General features: G+C 42.2%; 2 protein-coding genes across 2 annotated transcripts; one reads left to right on the top strand and one right to left on the bottom strand.

Moving 5' to 3' along the window:
* Positions 1-280: 280 nt before the first annotated feature.
* Positions 281-2,575, bottom strand: LOC121841553 (gastrula zinc finger protein XlCGF49.1-like). The gene is made up of 2 exons (XM_042310643.1): positions 2,566-2,575; positions 281-1,151 (listed from the first exon to the last, which is right to left on the bottom strand). Exons 1-2 carry the CDS (start codon positions 2,573-2,575, stop codon positions 325-327), a joined length of 837 nt encoding a protein of 278 aa, XP_042166577.1. The 3' UTR covers positions 281-324.
* A 5,402-nt stretch (positions 2,576-7,977) lies between these two features.
* LOC112245057 (zinc finger protein 501-like) lies at positions 7,978-17,804 on the top strand. The gene is made up of 2 exons (XM_024413000.2): positions 7,978-8,633; positions 14,493-17,804. Exons 1-2 carry the CDS (start codon positions 8,225-8,227, stop codon positions 15,563-15,565), a joined length of 1,482 nt encoding a protein of 493 aa, XP_024268768.2. The 5' UTR covers positions 7,978-8,224; the 3' UTR covers positions 15,566-17,804.
* The last annotated feature ends 2,972 nt before the right edge of the window (positions 17,805-20,776 follow it).

Genomic DNA, 20,776 nt, shown 5'->3' with positions numbered 1-20,776 from the left:
CTCATGCCTTTTGCACACATTGTATATAGACTCCCCCCTTTGTTTTCTACTGTGTTATTGACTTGTTAATTGTTTATTCCATGTGTAACTCTGTGTTGTCTGCTCACACTGCTATGCTTTATCTTGGCCAGGTCGCAGTTGCAAATGAGAACTTGTTCTCAACTGGCCTACCTGGTTAAATAAAGGTGAAATCAAAAAATCAAAAAAAAAATCAGGCAAAAATAAGTCAGAACACAGCACCTTTATTCTCTCATGTGATTTCAGGTTCTCTGACTGGAAAAATGTCCTTCCACACAGAGCGAAAGAGCAGTGGTAGGGCTTTTTTTAGTGTGTCTTCTCATGCTCCTTCAGGCTCCCTAACCAGGTAAAACTCTTTTTACACTGGGAACATTGGAAAGGCTTTTCTCCTGTGTGTAATCTCTCATGCCCTTTCAGGCTAGCTAACATGGTAAAACTCTTTCCACACTGGAAGCATTGGAAAGGCTTTTGTCCTGTGTGTATTCTCTCATGAACTTTTAGGTACCCTATCTGAGTAAAACTCTTTCCACACTGGGAACAGTGATAAGGCTTTTCTCCTGTGTGTATTCTCTCATGCCTTTTCAGGTTAGTTAACACGGCAAAACTCTTTCCACACTGAGAGCATTGGTAAGGCTTTTCTCCGGTGTGTAGTCTCGCATGCTTTTTTAGATTTCGTATCCGAGTAAAACTCTTTCCACAATGGGAACATTGGAAAGGCTTTTCTCCTTTGTGTATTCTCTCATGCTCTTTTACTTGCCCTTTCTTAGTAAAACTCTTTCCACACTGGGAACATTGGAAAGGCTTTTCTCCTGTGTGTGTCCTCTCGAGAGCTTTTAGGTGCCCTAACTGAATAAAACTAATTCCACAGTGGGAACAGTGATAAGGCTTTTCTCCTGTGTGTATTCTCTCATGCCTTTTCAGGTTAGTTAACACGGCAAAACTCTTTCCACACTGGGAACACTGGTAAGGTTTTTCTCCTGTGTGTGTCCTCTCATGCAGTTTTAGGTTCCCTGACCAGCAAAAACTCTTTTCACAGTGGGAGCAGTGGTGTTGTCTCACTGGTTTGGGCGTCTCTGGGTCTGGTTCCCCTGAAGGACTCTTCCCGCTGTCAGAGTGAGAGTCTGGTCTCTCTCCTGCCAAAGACAGAGTATCTCGTTAAACAGAGACCTGAATGAAACCTCCACATGATAAAACTGGTCTTCCTATGAGGTTTAATAGAGACTAAATCCCTCAACAGAGTGGCTGGAGTGCTTTGTAGGCTGGGTTAATCCAGTTGAATTCAATACATTTTTGACAGCATCCCTAAAAACAATTATTTCCTTACATTGTTTGACTATGGAAGAAGTGGTAAGAAAGTGACTTTATGTAACAGAATGTGAAAACATTTATGAGATATACAGTACCAGTCAAAAGTTTGGACACACCTACTCATTCCAGGGTTGGTTTTTATCTTTACTATTTTTTACATTGTAGAATAATAGTGAAGACATGACAACTATAAAAACACATATGGAATCATATAGTAACCAAAAAAGTGGTAAACAAATGAAAATATATTTTAGATTCTTAAAAGTAGCCACCCTTTGCCTTGATGACAGCTTCGGACACTCTTGGCATTCTCTCAACCAGCTCAGATGGAATGCTTTTCCAACAGTCTTGAAGGAGTTCCCACATATGCTGAACACTTGTTGGCTGCTTTTCCTTCACTCTGCGGCCCAACTCATCCCAAACCATCTCAATTCGGTTGAGGTCAGGTGATTGTGGAGGCTAGGTCATCTGATGCAGCACTCCATCACTAACCTTTTTGGTCAAATAGCCCTGAAGGTGTGTTAGGTCATTCTCCTGTTGAAAAACAAATGATCGTCCCACTAAGCACAAACCAGATGGGATGGCGTATCGCTTCAGAATGCTGTGGTAGCCAGACAGATGTGTGCCTTTCCAAATCATGTCCAATCAATTTAATTTACCACAGGTGGACTCCAAACAAGTTGTAGAAACATCTCAACAATGATCAATGGAAACAGTATGCACCGGAGATCAATTTCAAGTCTCATAGCAAACGGTCTGAATACTTATATAAATAAGGTATCTGTTTTTTCTTATTAATAAATGTGACATGTTTTCTACAAACCTATTTTCGCTTTTTCATTATGAGGTATTGTGTGTACAGTCGTGGCCAAAAGTTTTGAGTGACACAAATATTAATTTTCACAAAGTCTGCTGCCTCAGTTTGTATGATGGCAATTTGCATATACTCCAGAATGTTATGAAGCGTGATCAGATGAATTTAATTTAATTGCAAAGTCCCTCTTTGCCATGCAAATGAACTGAATCCCACTGCATTTCAGCACTGCCACAAAAGGACCAGCTGACATCATGTCAGTGATTCTCTCGTTAACACGGGTGTGAGTGTTGACGAGGACAAGGCTGGTGATCACTCTGCCATGCTGATTGAGTTCGAATAACAGACTGGAAGCTTCAAAAGGAGGGTGGTGCTTGGAATCATTGTTCTTCCTCTGTCATCCATGGTTAGCTGCAAGAAAACACGTGCCGTCATCATTGCTTTGCACAAAAGGGAAGGATATTGCTGCCAGTAAGATTGCACCTAAATCAACCATTTATCGGATCATCAAGAACTTCAAGGAGAGCGGTTCAATTGTTGTGAAGAAGGCTTCAGGGTGCCCAAGAAAGTCCAGCAAGCGCCAGGACCGTCTCCTAAAGTTGATTCAGCTGCGGGATCGGGGCACCACCAGTACAGAGCTTGCTCAGGAATGGCAGCAGGCAGGTGTGAGTGCATCTGCATGCACAGTGAGGCGAAGACTTTTGGAGGATGGCCTGGTGTCAAGAATGGCAGCAAAGGAGCCACTTCTCTCCAGGAAACATATCAGGGACAGACTGATATTCTGCAAAAAGTACAGAGATTGGACTGCTGAGGACTGGGGTAAAGTCATTTTCTCTGATGAATCCCCTTTCCGATTGTTTGGGGCATCCGGTAAAAAGCTTGTCCAGAGAAGGCAAGGTGAGCGCTACCATCAGTCCTGTGTCATGCCAACAGTAAAGCATCCTGAGACCATTCATGTGTGGGGTTGCTTCTCAGCCAAGGGAGTGGGCTCACTCACAATTTTGACTAAAAACACAGCCATGAATAAAGAATGGTACCAACACATCCTCTGAGAGCAACTTTTCCCAACCATCAGGAACAGTTTAGTGATGAACAATGCCTTTTCCAGCATGATGGAGCACCTTGCCATAAGGCAAAAGTGATAACCAAGTGGCTCGGGGAACAAAACATCAATATTTTGGGTCCATGGCCAGGAAACTCCCCAGACCTTAATCCCAATGAGAACTTGTGGTCAATTCTCAAGAGGCGGGTGGACAAACAAAAATCAACAAATTCTGACAAACTCCAAGCATTCATTATGTAAGAATGGGATGCAATCAATCAGGATGTGGCCCAGAAATGTTTTATTTTTTTATTTTTTTTATTTCACCTTTATTTAACCAGGTAGGCCAGTTGAGAACAAGTTCTCATTTGCAACTGCGACCTGGCCAAGATAAAGCATAGCAGTGTGAGCAGACAACACAGAGTTACACATGGAATAAACAATTAACAAGTCAGTAACACAGTAGAAAACAAAGGGGGGGGTCTATATACAATGTGTGCAAAAGGCATGAGGAGGTAGGCGAATAATTACAATTTTGCAGATTAACACTGGAGTGATAAATGATCAGATGGTCATGTACAGGTAGAGATATTGGTGTGCAAAAGAGCAAGTAAATAAATAAAAACAGTATGGGGATGAGGTAGGTGAAAATGGGTGGGCTATTTACCAATAGACTATGTACAGCAGCAGCGATCGGTTAGCTGCTCAGATAGCTGATGTTTGAAGTTGGTGAGGGAGATAAAAGTCTCCAACTTCAGCTATTTTTGCAATTCGTTCCAGTCACAGGCAGCAGAGTACTGGAACGAAAGGCGGCCAAATGAGGTGTTTGCTTTAGGGATGATCAGTGAGATACACCTGCTGGAGCGCGTGCTACGGATGGGTGTTGCCATCGTGACCAGTGAATTGAGGTAAGGCGGAGCTTTACCTAGCATGGACTTGTAGATGACCTGGAGCCAGTGGGTCTGGCGACAAATATGTAATGAGGGCCAGCCGACTAGAGCATACAGGTCGCAGTGGTGGGTGGTATAAGGTGCTTTAGTGACAAAACGGATGGCACTGTGATAGACTGCATCCAGTTTGCTGAGTAGAGTGTTGGAAGCCATTTTGTAGATGACATCGCCGAAGTCGAGGATCGGAAGGATAGTCAGTTTTACTAGGGTAAGCTTGGCGGCGTGAGTGAAGGAGGCTTTGTTGCGGAATAGAAAGCCGACTCTTGATTTGATTTTCGATTGGAGATGTTTGATATGAGTCTGGAAGGAGAGTTTGCAGTCTAGCCAGACACCTAGGTACTTATAGATGTCCACATATTCAAGGTCGGAACCATCCAGGGTGGTGATGCTAGTCGGGCATGCGGGTGCAGGCAGCGATCGGTTGAAAAGCATGCATTTGGTTTTACTAGCGTTTAAGAGCAGTTGGAGGCCACGGAAGGAGTGTTGTATGGCATTGAAGCTTGTTTGGAGGTTAGATAGCACAGTGTCCAATGACGGGCCGAAAGTATATAGAATGGTGTCGTCTGCGTAGAGGTGGATCAGGGAATCGCCCGCAGCAAGAGCAACATCATTGATATATACAGAGAAAAGAGTCGGCCCGAGAATTGAACCCTGTGGCACCCCATAGAGACTGCCAGAGGACCGGACAGCATGCCCTCCGATTTGACACACTGAACTCTGTCTGCAAAGTAATTGGTGAACCAGGCAAGGCAGTCATCCGAAAAACCGAGGCTACTGAGTCTGCCGATAAGAATATGGTGATTGACAGAGTCGAAAGCCTTGGCAAGGTCAATGAAGACGGCTGCACAGTACTGTCTTTTATCGATGGCGGTTATGATATCGTTTAGTACCTTGAGTGTTGCTGAGGTGCACCCGTGACCGGCTCGGAAACCAGATTGCACAGCGGAGAAGGTACGGTGGGATTCGAGATGGTCAGTGACCTGTTTGTTGACTTGGCTTTCGAAGACCTTAGATAGGCAGGGCAGGATGGATATAGGTCTGTAACAGTTTGGGTCCAGGGTGTCTCCCCTTTGAAGAGGGGGATGACTGCGGTAGCTTTCCAATCCTTGGGGATCTCAGACGATATGAAAGAGAGGTTGAACAGGCTGGTAATAGGGGTTGCGACAATGGCGGCGGAAAGTTTCAGAAATAGGGGTCCAGATTGTCAAGCCCAGCTGATTTGTACGGGTCCAGGTTTTGCAGCTCTTTCAGAACATCTGCTATCTGGATTTGGGTAAAGGAGAACCTGGAGAGGCTTGGGCGAGGAGCTGCCGGGGGGCAGTGCTGTTGGCCGAGGTTGGAGTAGCCAGGCGGAAGGCATGGCCAGCCGTTGAGAAATGCTTATTGAAGTTTTCGATAATCATGGATTTATCGGTGGTGACCGTGTTACCTAGCCTCAGTGCAGTGGGCAGCTGGGAGGAGGTGCTCTTGTTCTCCATGGACTTCACAGTGTCCCAGAACTTTTTGGAGTTGGAGCTACAGGATGCAAACTTCTGCCTGAAGAAGCTGGCCTTAGCTTTCCTGACTGACTGCGTGTATTGGTTCCGGACTTCCCTGAACAGTTGCATATCCCGGGGACTATTCGATGCTATTGCAGTCCGCCACAGGATGTTTTTGTGCTGGTCGAGGGCAGTCAGGTCTGGGGTGAACCAAGGACTGTATCTGTTCTTAGTTCTGCATTTTTGAACGGAGCATGCTTATCTAAAATGGTGAGGAAGTTACTTTTAAAGAATGACCAGGCATCCTCAACTGACGGGATGAGGTCAATGTCCTTCCAGGATACCCGGGCCAGGTCGATTAGAAAGGCCTGCTCACAGAAGTGTTTTAGGGAGCGTTTGACAGTGATGAGGGGTGGTTGTTTGACTGCGGCTCCGTAGCGGATACAGGCAATGAGGCAGTGATCGCTGAGATCCTGGTTGAAGACAGCGGAGGTGTATCTGGAGGGCCAGTTGGTCAGGATGACGTCTATGAGGGTGCCCTTGTTTACAGAGTTAGGGTTGTACCTGGTGGGTTCCTTGATGATTTGTGTGAGATTGAGGGCATCTAGCTTAGATTGTAGGACTGGCGGGGTGTTAAGCATATCCCAATTTAGGTCACCTAACAGAACAAACTCTGAGGCTAGATGGGGGGCGATCAATTCACAAATGGTGTCCAGGGCACAGCTGGGAGCTGAGGGGGGTCGGTAGCAGGCGGCAACAGTGAGAGACTTATTTCTGGAGAGAGTAATTTTCAAAATTAGTAGTTCGAACTGTTTGGGTATGGACCTGGAAAGTATGACATTACTTTGCAGGCTATCTCTGCAGTAGACTGCAACTCCTCCCCCTTTAGCAGTTCTATCTTGACGGAAGATGACGGAAGATGTTAATTTGTGTTTTTGTTTATGCCACATGAAATCATATTGTTTATGATTATACCTGTCTATTTAAGGTCCCACAGTTAACAATGCATGTCAGAGCAAATACCAAGCAATGAGATCAAAGAAATTGTCCATAGACCTCAGAGACAGGATTGTGTCGAGGCACAGATCTGGGGAATGTTACCAAAAATGTCTGTAGCATTGGAGGTCCCCAAGAACACAGTGGTCACCATCATTCTTAAATGGAAGAAGTTTGGAACCACAAAGACTCTTCCTAGAGCTTGCCACCCGGCCAAACTGAGCAATCGGGAGAGGAGGGCCTTGGTCAGTAACCCAAAGTTCACTCTGACAGAGTTCCAGAGCTCCTCTGTGGAGATGGTTTTCCTTCTGGAATGTTCCCCCATCTCTGCAGCACTCCACCAATCAGGCCTTTATGTAGCAATGATTAAAACCTCTTAAGGATGCGCCTCTTTTTTTAAACTGTTTTTGGTTCGTCATTATGGGGTATTGTGTGTAGATTGATGAGGAGGGGGAACATTTTCAATTTTAGAATAAGGCTGTAACGTAACAAAATGTGGAAAAGGTGAAGGGGTCTGAATATTTTCTGAATGCACTGTATACCGCTGGCAGAGTATTCCACCGCTGGTAGTTTTGTACACTGTCACGTGATACGTGGTATAGAAAAATCTAATTTTAGGAGAGTACAAGGGAGGCACTATACTGTGTCTCTGCAGGTGTCTATCTGGTCAAAACCACTGAAACAGGGGTCCCTCCACCCTCTGGTGGGATGAATCATGTCTCCAGAGAAACCTAGATTCAAATACTTAGATTTGTGTGTATTGGGTATATGTTGTGAAATTGTTAGATATTACTTGTTAGATATTACTGCACTGTCAGAGCTGGAAACACAAGCATTTCGTTACACGTGTTTAGCAGATGTTTTTGAGGGTGTATGTGACCAATAAAATGTCATTTGATTTTGATTTGAAATAAACTTCCTATTTATCAAAGGTGCTTTTGCCTGGGGTCAAAATTACTCCAAAGGATTTTAATTTGTTAAAAGTCCATTTTGATACAGAAACACTAAACCATGATTTAGATTTATTAACAACCAGTTGATTGACAAAGTCATGAAAATTTGGAATAATTGAATAAACCACATTTTGGCTATGATAAAAGTTATGCCTCTGGGGACAAAATGATCCGAAGTATGGTTCAATGCAAATATTTAGTGTGTGTAAAGTTTGTTTTAAATTCTCACTCAATTAAACACGAATCAATCAGCACATGCTTTTCTTTGAACGACATAATATAATATTAAACCTTTATGAGATAAATGAAAAATAAACATTTGGTTCCTCAGCTGCGTTGCCCACTCCAGTCAGCAAATGGCGATGTGCGTCTTTTAGGTTCAGGCGACGCTGCCAGTGTGACGTATAATATAGTGGACGGGATGCTCCTTCAACAACAACAGCTAGTCAGACACCTCGGTAGCTTTCTAGCAAACATAGCTACAACATTCACGCTCTTTACACTGTTTTGGTGTATATTAGTCGCTCTGTAATAAACATACTTCTCTCGTATGTACTTGTTGGCCTATGCAATTATATATTTACGTTGTTTGTCAGCTAGCTGGTTTGCTAAGTTAGCTTAGAACTAGGCTAATCGCTAATGCTAGCTAGCTAACATCCCCGACCATGAGCTCACTAAGCTACTCTCCTCCTGGTAAAGAAGATGAGGTCTGCTGGACGGAGAAAGAAACTCTCGTGGAAGAGGAGGCTGTTTCAATACAAAAACAAGTAGAGGGTGAGGCTGTTACCGTGAAAGAAGAACAGAAAGACGTTTCAGTGAAAGAAGAGGAAGACTCGTTCAGAGTGAAAGAGGAGGAGGAAGTTACAGTAAAAGAAGAGGAGACAGAGAGAGAGGAGGATGCAGTTCTTGGAGTGAAAGAGGAGGATGGGGAGACGACTATCACATCAAAAAAGGAGGAGGAGGAAACTGAATATCTGGGCCCTGTTTTCCAAACGCATCTTAAGGCATCCAATTGTTCTAACAGTAAACTTAGCCGTAAGATGGTTTTGGGAAACCGGGCCCTGATTAACACTAGTAAGTACTCTCTTAAAAACAGAGGCAGTTGTGGGACTGATGTGTGGTGTTAAAGGGGAAATATTCAATTGCTACATTTAAATTATTTCTTTCTTTCCATTGATTCTTGAATAATATAACACATGCCTCATGAGCTTAGTTCAACTGTTTACCCCATCAGAACACCAAATAAGCTTTTTTTACTCCGATGTTTAGAAACAATGTAAATCAACACTGTATAGCCTCGTACATGGTTAAAACTACAATGTTGATATCATGGTTGGTCAGTCCTTCCATCCACAGGTCTGTCTATGAATTTGAGAGTAGTTACATTTCTCCAGCCCCACTATCATCTTATTACCAAAACAGTGGTGGAATTAGTTTAGTTATTGTTTGAACTGCAGATTGGTTTATTGTTGTGGCTTTGCTAAAGGGCCAATCTAGGATTTAAACAGAAACAAAATGGCAGCCCAGAGACCTGAGCTGTGTTTGAAGACTCATACTAACCACACTATTTTTGGCGTAAATTGAGTATGTATGCTTATTAAGGCGGAATGGTAGCCTACTAGTTAGAGCTTTACACCAGTAACCGGAAGGTTGCTGGAACGAATCCCCGAGCTGACAAGGTAAAAATCGGTCGTTCTGCTCCTGATCAAAGCTGTTAGCCAACTGTTCCCAGGGCGCCGAAGACGTGGATGTCGATTAAGCAACTCAGAGGGTTTGGGTTAAATGCGGAAGACATATTTCAGTTGAAAACATTCAGTTGGACAACTGACTAGATATCCCCCTTATTCCCTTTCCCTTATTTGTCAAAATATGGATACAGTTAGAATGCCAGATGTTCCTGGATGTCATTCGCCAAAATACGAAGTATACATGCAGTACTATAGATACTATACATGCAGTGGACACTATTTCTGTACTTTTAGGGTCCATAATGCAGTTCTTCAGAAAATGGGCGTGGCTTCACAACATTTTCAGATTTGAAGAAAATGCCGAAAATATGCAACCAAACTCCAACGAGAGCCGATACAAATTCATTGCTTTAACTAATTATGGCAAATGTTAAGAAAATGTTGAGCAATGTAATAAAGTAATGACTTTTCAAATAAGTTACCTTACACGTTATGTTGGCTGATAGTTTGTTAGCTACGCTGTCCTTACGAACCACATAGCATAACATTACAGCAGTATGTACTGGTATGTTAGCTAGCTACCTAATGTTACTTGGCTACTTATACATCAAACTTGCCAGTGTGTTAACTATATTCTATCTAACTAACTACCCAATGTTTATTGACTTGACTAATTTCTAGTTAGCGGGCTAGCTAGCTTGCTAAATGTATTAAGAGTCAGCTCAAACGTAGCTAACTAACACTGCCTGGTACCAGTGCTGGTGTAGGCATAGATAAGTGTAACAGTACTCTTCTTGCGTTGTGTAGAATCAGTCATCGACACGGAACTCCAACATATAGCATCAGTCATGTAGATTTATTCTGATAGGAACGGCACAAAATTGCACGTCATGCAATGCACGTCTCACCATCCAACTCTGCACTCATGCACGCTGTTTTGGTGCTTGTTCACTGGGCTAGTTAACAAAATAATACAATATACAATATAATATCTTTAACAATGTACCTGATAGGAACGGCACAAAATTGCACGTCATGCAATGCACGTCTCACCATCCAACTCTGCACTCACACACTGTACAAAATATATGAACCCCCCCACCAGACACAGTAAGTTGCTAGCTAGTACTGGTGGGAATTCTCTACAACAAAATGCACAACAAATATTCTCCAAAAACAGCTGCATCTTATGTGTGATGTTCGAATAACATTTACAAACAATTTGATATAAATTGTACATTTAAATCATCACTTGAGAGTATAAAAATCACTTTTGATGTACAGTGCTTTGCAACCAACAATTTACCGCTGGTTTGGTGCTTGTTCACTGGGACGATTCTAACTGGAACATCCCCCCTCGTAAGCAAGCTACGCAAACCAGCCAATAAGATGCCATGTTGAGTAGGTGAAGGCAAGACTAACTCAAACCAAAACTCCATTGGCTTAACAATAAAGTGGCATTGGGAATCACCAATATAACCCTGTTACATAAGCATGTTTGTGCAGCGGTATCTTGTCAGAGAAGAATAGGCCAAGTATGAATATGTTGGCTAGCTAGCCAGTTACATGAAGTAAGAACATGCAATGCAAGATCTAATTAGGGTTACCTGGAAACACTTACCAACACTTTGGTTCCTACCATGTCTTCTTCTTTTCTGAGGTTAGGCGGCTACATATTGGCAGCGGCCCAAACAGTTATAAGACACACCCTCGTCCACTTACACTCTGCCGAAACCAGATGTGTCATGGGTGCGAACATTGCACGATCTATTTACACATACATGTTATTCAATCATTGCACCCACACTGCTCGCGCGTGCCAACAAGCATCTGCATTGCCAGGCGCTAAAATACACAGCCAGGTTTCTAACCTCCCTATAGGCTGTCTCATCGTTGTCGGTGGTCAGGCCTACCACTGTTGTGTCATCGGCAAACTTAATGATGATGTTGGAGTTGTTCCTGGCCATGCAGTCATGAGTGAACAGGAAGTACAGGACTGGACTGAGCACACACCCCTGAGGGGACCCTGTGTTGAGGATCAGCGTGGTGCATGTGTTGTTACCTACCCTCATCACCAGGAGCAGCCCGTCAGGAAGGTCAGGATCCAGTTGCAGAGGGAGGTGTTTAGTCCCAGGGTCCTTAGTTTATTGATGAGCTTTGAGGGAACTATGGAACTATAAATCCAAACTATGGTGTTGAATGCTGAGCTGTAGTCAATGAATAGCATTCTCACATAGGTGTTCCTTTTGTCCAGGTGGGAAAGGGCAGTATGGAGCGCAATAGAGATTGCATCATCTGTGGATCTGTTAGAGTTGTATGCAAATTGGAGTGGGTCCAGGGTTTCTGGGATGATGGTGTTGATGTGAGCCATGACAGGGTTCAATTCTCGGGCAGACTCTCTTCTCTGTATACATCAATGATGTCGCTCTTGCTGCTGGTGATTCTCTGATCCACCACTACGCAGTTGACACCATTCTGTATACCTCTGGCCCTTCTTTGGACACTGTGTTAACTAACCTCCAGACGAGCTTCAATGCCATACAACTCTCCTTCCGTGGCCTCCAACTGCTCTTAAATGCAAGTAAAACTAAATGCATGCTCTTCAACCGCTCGCTGCCCGCACCTACCCGCCCGTCCAGCATCACTACCCTGGACGGTTCTGACTTAGAATATGTTGACAACTACAAATACCTAGGTGCCTGGTTAGACTGTAAACTCTCCTTCCAGACTCACATTAAGCATCTCCAATCCAAAATTAAATCTAGAATCGGCTTCCTATTTCGCAAAACAAAGCATCCTTCACTCATGCTGCTAAACATACCCTCGTAAAACTGACTTTCCTACCGATCCTTGACTTCGGCAATGTCATTTACAAAATAGCCTCCAACACTCTACTCAACAAATTGCATGCGGTCTATCACAGTGCCATCCGTTTTGTCACCAAAGCCCCATATATTACCCACCACTGCAACCTGTACGCTCTCGTTGGCTGGCCATCGCTTCATACTCATCGCCAAACCCACTGGCTCCAGGTCATCTACAAGTCTCTGCTAGGTAAAGCTGCCAATGACTGGAACGAACTGCAAAAATCACTGAAACTGGAGACTCATATCTCTCTCACTAACTTTAAGCACCAGATGTCAGAGCAGCTCACAGATCACCGCACATGTACATAGCTCATCTGTAAATAGCCCATCCAACTACCTCATCCCCATACTGTATTTATTCCTCCTTTGCACCCCAGTATCTCTACTTGCACATTCATCTTCTGCACATCTATCATTCCAGTGTCTAATTGGTATATTGTGATTACTTTGAACTGTTCCTTGATGGATAGGCTATTGTACAACACACAGAGCTATTTTCCTTTATTCAGGACATTTAGAATGACAAAACATTACAGTATCCCAGTATTCTCAAACCCTGTGACCCTCAAACACCACCAGTATTTTACACCATTTTAAAGATGAACCTGTTGTTAATCCCACGACATTGTCCGATTTCAAATAGGCTTTACGGCGAAAGCACCACAAACAATTATGTTAGGTGAGTGCCTAGTCACAGATAAAACACAGCCATTTTTCCAGCCAAAGAGTAGTCACAAAAAGCAGAAATAGAGATGAATTAATCACTAACCTTTGATCTTCATCAGATGACACTCATAGGACTTCATGTTACACAATACATGTATGTTTTGTTCGATAAAGTTCATATTTAAAAAAACATCTCAGTATACATTGGCATGTTATGTTCAGTAGTTCCAAAAACATCCAGTGATTTTGCAGAGAGCCACGTCAATTTACAGAAATACTCATCATAAATGTTGATAAAGATACAAGTGTTATACATGGAACTGAAGATAAACTTCTCTTTAATGCAACCGCTGTGTCAGATTTCAAAAAAGCTTTACCGAAAAAGCACACCATGCAATGATCTGAGTACAATGCTCAGAGACCAAAACAAGCCAAACAGATATCCGCCATATTGTGTAGTCAACAGAAGTCAGAAATAGCATTATAAATATTCACTTACCTTTGATGATCTTCATCAGAATGCACTCCCAGGAATCCCAGTTCCACAATAAATGTTTGATTTGTTTGATAAAGTTCATAATTTGTCCCTTTACCTCCATTTTATTTGCGCGTTTAGCACAGTAATCCAAATTCATGACACGCGAGCAGACAGTCAAAATGTTCCGTTACAGTCCGTAGAAACATGTCAAACAATGTATAGGATCAATCTTTAGGATGTTTTTATCAGAAATCTTTAATAATGTTCCAACCGGAAAATTCCTTTGTCTATAGAAATGCAATGGAAAGCAAGCTAACTTTCACGTGAACGCGCGTGGTCAGCTAATGGCACTCTGCCAGACCTCTGAGTCAATCCCCTCTCATTCGCCTCCACTTCACAGTAGAAGCATCAAACAAGGTTCTAAAGACTGTTGACATCTAGTGGAAGCCTTAGGAAGTGCAATTTGACCCCAAAGACACTGTGTATTCGATAGGAAAAGAGTTGAAAAACTACAAACCTCAGATTTCCCACTTCCTGGTTGGAGTTTTTCCTCAGGTTTTTGCCTGCTATATTAGTTCTGTTATACTCACAGACATCATTCAAACAGTTTTAGAAACTTCAGTGTTCTCTATCCAAATATACTAATAATATGCATAGCTTAGCTTCTGGTACTGAGTAGCAGGCAGTTTACTCTTATTCATCCAAGCTACTCAATACTGCCCCCAGCCATAAGAAGTTAATGTGAGTCTCCTTGAGTAGCACTCCTGATCTTGCGCTGATGGTTCGCTGTAATATTCAGAATACCTTGTGAAAAACTAAAATCTTCGCTCACCATTTTTGCTCCAGGCAGATATACTACATCCATAACTATCGGTTTCCTCATTAGCAGGGAGGAGTTTCTACAACCAAATTGTGTGCGCGTTACCCTTGTGCGCCAATTTTAGCAAACACAGAAAGGGGCCTATATTGAAGACCAAAAGTCATCTGGCACACTGCTTAGGATTTCGACCACTTATTTCTAGCCTACAATCATCAATGTTACTACTCATGTGAAAACAAGACAAAATATGATTATTGTTGCTCACTTGACTGTCTTCAGTCAAATAATTGAACAGACGTCAGTTGTAGTACAACTGCATGGGTATGCTCTGGGCATCACCTTTTACCTCCAATAAACAATGGATTTCTGCTGTTGTGGGGCTTAACCATCTGTCTGACTTTGTTGTTCACACAGGAGAGAGACGTGACGATCTTGCATCCTCTTGGGAGCCTCAACAACCTCATGATACTGACGAGGCAGAGAAGAGTCTCTCCAGTTCAGAACATCTCAATAAACACCAGCAGAGATCCACAGGGAAGAAATCTCACCACTGCTCTCACTGTGGGAAAAGTTGCAAATCTTCATCAGAACTTAAAATACACCTGAGAATTCACACAGGAGAGAAACCTTTTGCCTGTGATCAATGTGGGAAGAGTTTTACTCGGCTACAAACCCTGAAATCACACCAGAGAATACACACTGGAGAGAAACCTTATAGCTGTAATCAATGTGGGAAGAGTTTTACGACATCTAGCTATCTAACTATACACCAGAGAACACACACAGGAGAGAAACCGTATAGCTGTGATCATTGTGGGAAAAGTTTTACTACATCTAGTTATCTAACTATACACCAAAGGACACACACAGGAGAGAAACCATATAGCTGTGATCATTGTGGGAAGAGTTTTACTCAGCCAGACAGCCTGATATTACACCAGAGAACACACACAGGAGAGAAACCTTATAGCTGTGATCAATGTGGGAAGAGTTTTTCTACATCTAGCGTTCTCACTATACACCAGAGAACACACACAGGAGAGAAATCATATAGCTGTACTCAATGTGGGAAGAGTTTTTCTACATCTAGCTATCTCACTATACACCAGAGAATACACACAGGAGAGAAACCATATAGCTGTTATCAATGTGGGAAGAGTTTTACTCAGCTAAACAGCCTGATATTACACCAGCGGACACACACAGGAGAGAAACCTTATGGCTGTGATCAATGTGGAAAGAGTTTTGGTACATCTGGCTGTCTGAAGACACACCAGAGAACACACACAGGAGAGAAACCTTATAGCTGTGAACAATGTGGGAAGAGTTTTTCTACATCTAGCTATCTCACTATACACCAGAGAATACACACAGGAGAGAAACAATACAGCTGTAGCCATTGTTTGACCAGATTTGCTTGGCTAAACAGCCTAGTATCACACCAGAGAACACACACAGGAGAGAAATCTCATAGCTGTGCTCAATAGGGGAAGAAATACTCTGAAATACTCTGATTAAACATTTTTCATGATATCAATGAAATAATGTCTCAATGTAGAATGTTTTTAACATTGTAGTAGGAGTATTTTAATGAATGTCAGAATGTAGAACCCTAAACATTTGCCTTCAGGTTCTATTGTTTTTAGCCTCAGGGGAAAATTCCAGGTTCTGAATTGAAAGAGTACTATTTATGAGATTTAACAAAAAGTGACTAACTAAAAAAGAGTTGTTACACTTACCACGTTGGTGACCCACTAGAATCAAAATGAAACCCTTCAAAATGTAGCTGGTTGTTTTCTACAAATTGTCTTCTAACCAATGATGTATAGATTATTCCCAGATTCCGTGTGGTTTTTGCTGTGTTGGTTTTAACAGGATGTGCAACCTCACCTCCCCCCTCTCGCATAATTTATTTCAATATGATATCAATGAGTGATTACAAATAAGTGTTGTGTTCCTTTGTTTAGCCACCCCTACATTTAAATGCATCACTCCAAAATGTAGCTGACTGTCTTCTGCAGGTTGTCCTCTAACCAGTGAGGTAAAAGATATCTCCCATTTCCATGTGTTTTTGTTTAGTTGTGTTCGTTTCAACAGCACGTAAAACCTGATTTCCCCCCAAATCGATATCAGTGATTTATTGCTTCTTGTCAAAACAACAGGGTTTGTGGTGCTTGTGCAGTTAATAAGGTGCTTGTTTAACAAATACAAGTCAGAGAGAATAAAGTAGGCTGCACACGTCAAACGTTTGATTTATGACCCGATGTCCGGATGCCGTGTGCATGCCCATATTTGGGCATCCTGTCAGGACCTTATCACTGCTTATGTCCATATGTGGGCATCCTGTTCCTGTTCTCACGCGTTAGCGGGTGTGCTAATTTATGCATATATTGCATCTATTCCTTTGAAGTTGTCATGATGATTGATGTCTAGGGACCTCTTTGAACTGGGGGGGGGTGTTTGAACATTTCAAAGAGTATGGCCCCCTACCCCTATTTTATTGACCTGTCGTCTATGAAACAGGAATGTCCGGGGTATTGGGTGTGGCAGACGCATTATAAATGAAGCCCAGAACAAGGCATGCGGCCCACGAACACTAAACAAGATTTTAAAAATAAAACCCTGAATATTAAACAGAAAATTATGTCTCCTAGGCCAATTCTCGGGGTGCTATGCATCTCTTGTCATGCACCCAATGACAAAAGCCTTGAGGAAGTTTTGTGTGAGACTCCAGAATGTTTTAAATGAGTTTTGGTTACGAGTGAGGGACATATGACTTACATATTCCAACCTGAGGAATCTACGGTTCAGATATTCACAGACAGCGGCCCCAAACCCCTTTATCAGGCAAAACCCAAGAGTTTTTCTCCTGCGCTGCGGATGAGAGAATGGCTTAAGAAAAGGCTTGCACTCTGTCAAATTGAACAGGCCCTGAGTGGTACAACTCTCCCCGGATATGCAGTGGAATAACTGGTCTGCGGACGCAGTGATCTGAAGGCCCTAAGAATCGCTTCAATGGCGTATAGCCCTGACTCCAAAGTGACAATTTTAGCATGTGAACAATTTGATAGTGCAAATGCGACAAATGTATTTTCCAAAGCATTCAAGGATGTAAACCTTTTATGCCGGTGTTTAGCTTTAAATGGATTGATTATCCCATATTCATAACCATTATGAATAAGCTGGACAGTCTTTTCCAAAATAGTGAACAATTATGGCGCTGGCCACGTCTATCCTTAAGACATTCCCAGGATCCACATGCCCGACTGATGATCTACCCCTGGAGTGAAAACTTACGGAGCTTTGATGGAGCGTGCAAGAGAGCCTGTCTTGGCATTAGTGAATTGGAAACGGATGCAGGTCAGGGCTAACCAAGCCCCTAAACAAGCCCTATATCTGTAAGAAAGGAATAGTCAAATGGTTAATTAATTATAACAGGTTTTAAACTGTATGTACTAAATATTTTGAATTAAATAAATGCTTTCAAAATTTTCTCTCACCTTTCAACGAAGGGGCTCTGTCTTTTCGCTCTATCATCATGCATGTCTCTGAGAAAAATAATTTCTGAAAAGCCGTGTGCGTGCACGGTGTACGTGTGCCGGGCCAGGAGGAGCGTGTGTTTCAAAAACAAAAGGGGTGGGGGTGTGTGTCTCTGTAGGGGTCGTTTGAAACCAAAGTTTGCAATATCATGCAAACTGTATGTACAGATATCTGCCTACCCCCCCATCAAAAAGTTTGTCAGCGTCTCTTAACTTCTTATGGGTTAGGGGACGCTTGCATCCCACTTGGAGAAAAAAAAACAGAAAATGCAGCGCGGCAAATTCAAATAATGATATAAAAATCAAACATTCGTTAAATCACACATGTAAGATACTCAATTAAAGCTACACTCGTTGTGAATCCAGCCAACATGTCAGATTTTTAAAAGCTTTTCGGCAAAAGCATAAGAAGCTATTATCTGATGATAGCACAATGTCAACAAAGAGAGTTACACAGAACGTAGAAATAAAATATAAAGCATGCATTACCTTTGACGAGCTTCTTTTGTTGGCACTCCAATATGTCCCATAAACATCACAATTGGTCCTTTTGTTCGATTAATTCAGTCCATATATATCCAAATGTCCATTTATTTGACTCGTTTGATCCAGAAAAAAACAGCTGCCAAAAAACGCAACATCACTACAAAACATTTCAAAAGTTTCCTATAAACTTTGCCAAAATATTTCAAACTACTTTTGTAATACAACTTTAGGTATTTTTAAACGTTAATAATCGATCAAATGGTAGACGGGGCAATCTGTATTCAATACAGCAAGTAAACAAACCATGCTCCTTTTTACGTCTTGTGCAACTCTCAATAGTGTAACGTTGTTCCAGGATGTTCTTCTTCTTCGTTGCACAAATGAATAACCTCAACCAAATTCCAAAGACTGGTGACATCCAGTGGAAGCGGTAGGAACTGATAACAGGTTCCTATGAAATATCTCAGGGAAAAGATTACTTAGGGAACAGTCAGAGGCAAAAAAAAAATATGAACAGTTAGTCCTCTGGGTTTTGCCTGCTACATAAGTTATGTTATACTCACAGACATGATTCAAACAGAGTGTTTTCTATCCACATCTACTAATAATATGCACATCTTATATTCCTGGCATGAGTAGCAGGAAGTTGAAATTGGGCACGCTATTTATCCGAAAGTGAAAATGCTGCCCCCTATATCTTAAGCACTTTCGATTCATTAACACACATGTCTTTCAATTCCGAATTTCTCACCCCAGAGGATGTGGGGGATAAAAAGTCAAACACCCCAGAAAGAATACAATATGTCTAGACCAACCCTTGGGGTTAAAACAATGTTATTTCTAATCAGCGCATATATTAACGGTCCCCCCAACCCGGTCTATAAATTTACATCGGACACCCCACCAAGCTGCTGCCCCTGAGGTGCTATGAAACATAAATGCAATACCTGCAGACATAATGTCTCGACATCCCCTCCTGTTGCTTTAATTCGCTGCCTCTCTAAAACATTCTGGGGGTACTCCAGACCCATTTTATGGCATACACGATATTGCCCGAAAAAACGTCACCCCATGCTCTGTAAACTCATTCCGTACTATCTCTTGTTAGGGACACGACCGCAGAACGAGTCTAGGGAAAACAGATACTTTCCACTCTGTTCGCACGACCGTACAACAGCCCAGGACAGATTAAAGATCATCCGTGAATCCCTCCTAATGACGCTTTCTGAAGGTGAGTTAGTGAAAATAATATATTTTAAGATTTGGAGTCTGGGAATTGTTTGAATATTATTGGAATATTAAACAGGAGTTATGTGTTTTAAACGTGGGGGCAATGCACGTATTCTTTAAAAAAATGTTATATAGGGTAAATAACTTAATATTATCTAACGTTTGTAGGTTCTCCATCCTTTACGCAGCTGCTCAGAGGTTTAAATGATCTGGAACAGACCGCGTTAGACGGGGATTCTCAGGCGCAAAACGCATGCAGCCAATCCCCATCACACTATTTTCGACGTAAGTCCAATAATCACATACACAAGAATATTTATACATTAAAAAACAAAAAGTGTGCACCCTATATTAAAAGCTATTTTTGTGTTTACAGCCGACATACAGCCAAGAAGAATAACGGGCTCCTTATGGACCCTGAACGACTTCGTCGGAGCAGATGACACATCCGATGACACAGATGCAATTCTCCCGTTCTGTACGAACGTTTTTTCAAACACACCGAGAACAGAGGATTTAAACGTCCCGCCAACTCCCCCGGGAACCTCCACTCGCTCGCTCCATATTCCAGACCCAAACAACCAACGCACAACATGGGCTCTAGTACATTGCTCAGAATCCTCCCCTCCAGAAAAGTACTACTGGGCAGGGAACTTGCGGCTTCACGAGCAGGCGCTCCATGGACATGGTATGAAGCCATTATATATATATATATATATATATATATTATTAGTTTTACCTAGTTTATTATTTATACATTTTTTAGGCTTGAATATGTTAAAACAAGGACAAATAATATTTTTTCAGGCTTCAACGAGACCGGCCATGCAGAATCAGGAATTGTTTGATGAAAAAAATCACTCCCCCCCCCAGTTTTCGCCAGAACAGCCCTCGCCAAAAAAGCCGAAGTATTTTAATTATGTATTGTTAATATATAGTATTATACCTGAAATGTATTTGACATTTTTGTGTCTAAAATTTAAAAAATTAATAACCTATTTTGTATGTAGTATTTTCTTTCAGACTCCCCTGCGTATAACGGCACAGAAGACCACACACATCTAGAGCACGCGGAGGATTCCGGCTCACCGAACATTCCCAATGAAACAACCAAACCGGAGGATTTCACAGTTTTAAATGACATTTCAGAGGCAGATGACTATTATGGGATGCGGCCAACCTTCTTGATTCCGCCAATTCTATGGTGGCAACATCTGGATCTGAAATAGAACAAGCTAGGTTTTTCACAGCCTTTTCCAGGGCTCTAAAATCCCGAAAGGTTTTGCTACACAAACGAATTGGGGTTCTACTTGAGCGACAATACCGCCAGGATCTATCATTCTGGCATAGAACCACGTATGTTAAACAGCACTCCGATTAAAAAACGTAAATACAGGCGCTAAAATCTTATATGTAACACGGATCCTTCCAGAATAACCCAAG

This window comes from Oncorhynchus tshawytscha, linkage group LG32 (assembly GCF_018296145.1).
Source record: "Oncorhynchus tshawytscha isolate Ot180627B linkage group LG32, Otsh_v2.0, whole genome shotgun sequence".
In the NCBI taxonomy this organism is placed as follows: Eukaryota; Metazoa; Chordata; class Actinopteri; order Salmoniformes; family Salmonidae; genus Oncorhynchus; species Oncorhynchus tshawytscha.
The sequence above is the reverse complement of the archived record's forward strand: the minus strand, read 5'-3'. Positions and strand labels throughout refer to the sequence as shown.

Bases quoted from the DNA above. Each gene is read 5' to 3' on its own strand.
- LOC112245057 (XM_024413000.2), top strand. From the start codon at position 8,225: ATGAGCTCACTAAGCTACTCTCCTCCTGGTAAAGAAGATGAGGTCTGC. The intron at 8,634-14,492 runs GTAAGTACTCTC...TTGTTCACACAG, and splicing joins CCGGGCCCTGATTAACACTA to GAGAGAGACGTGACGATCTT.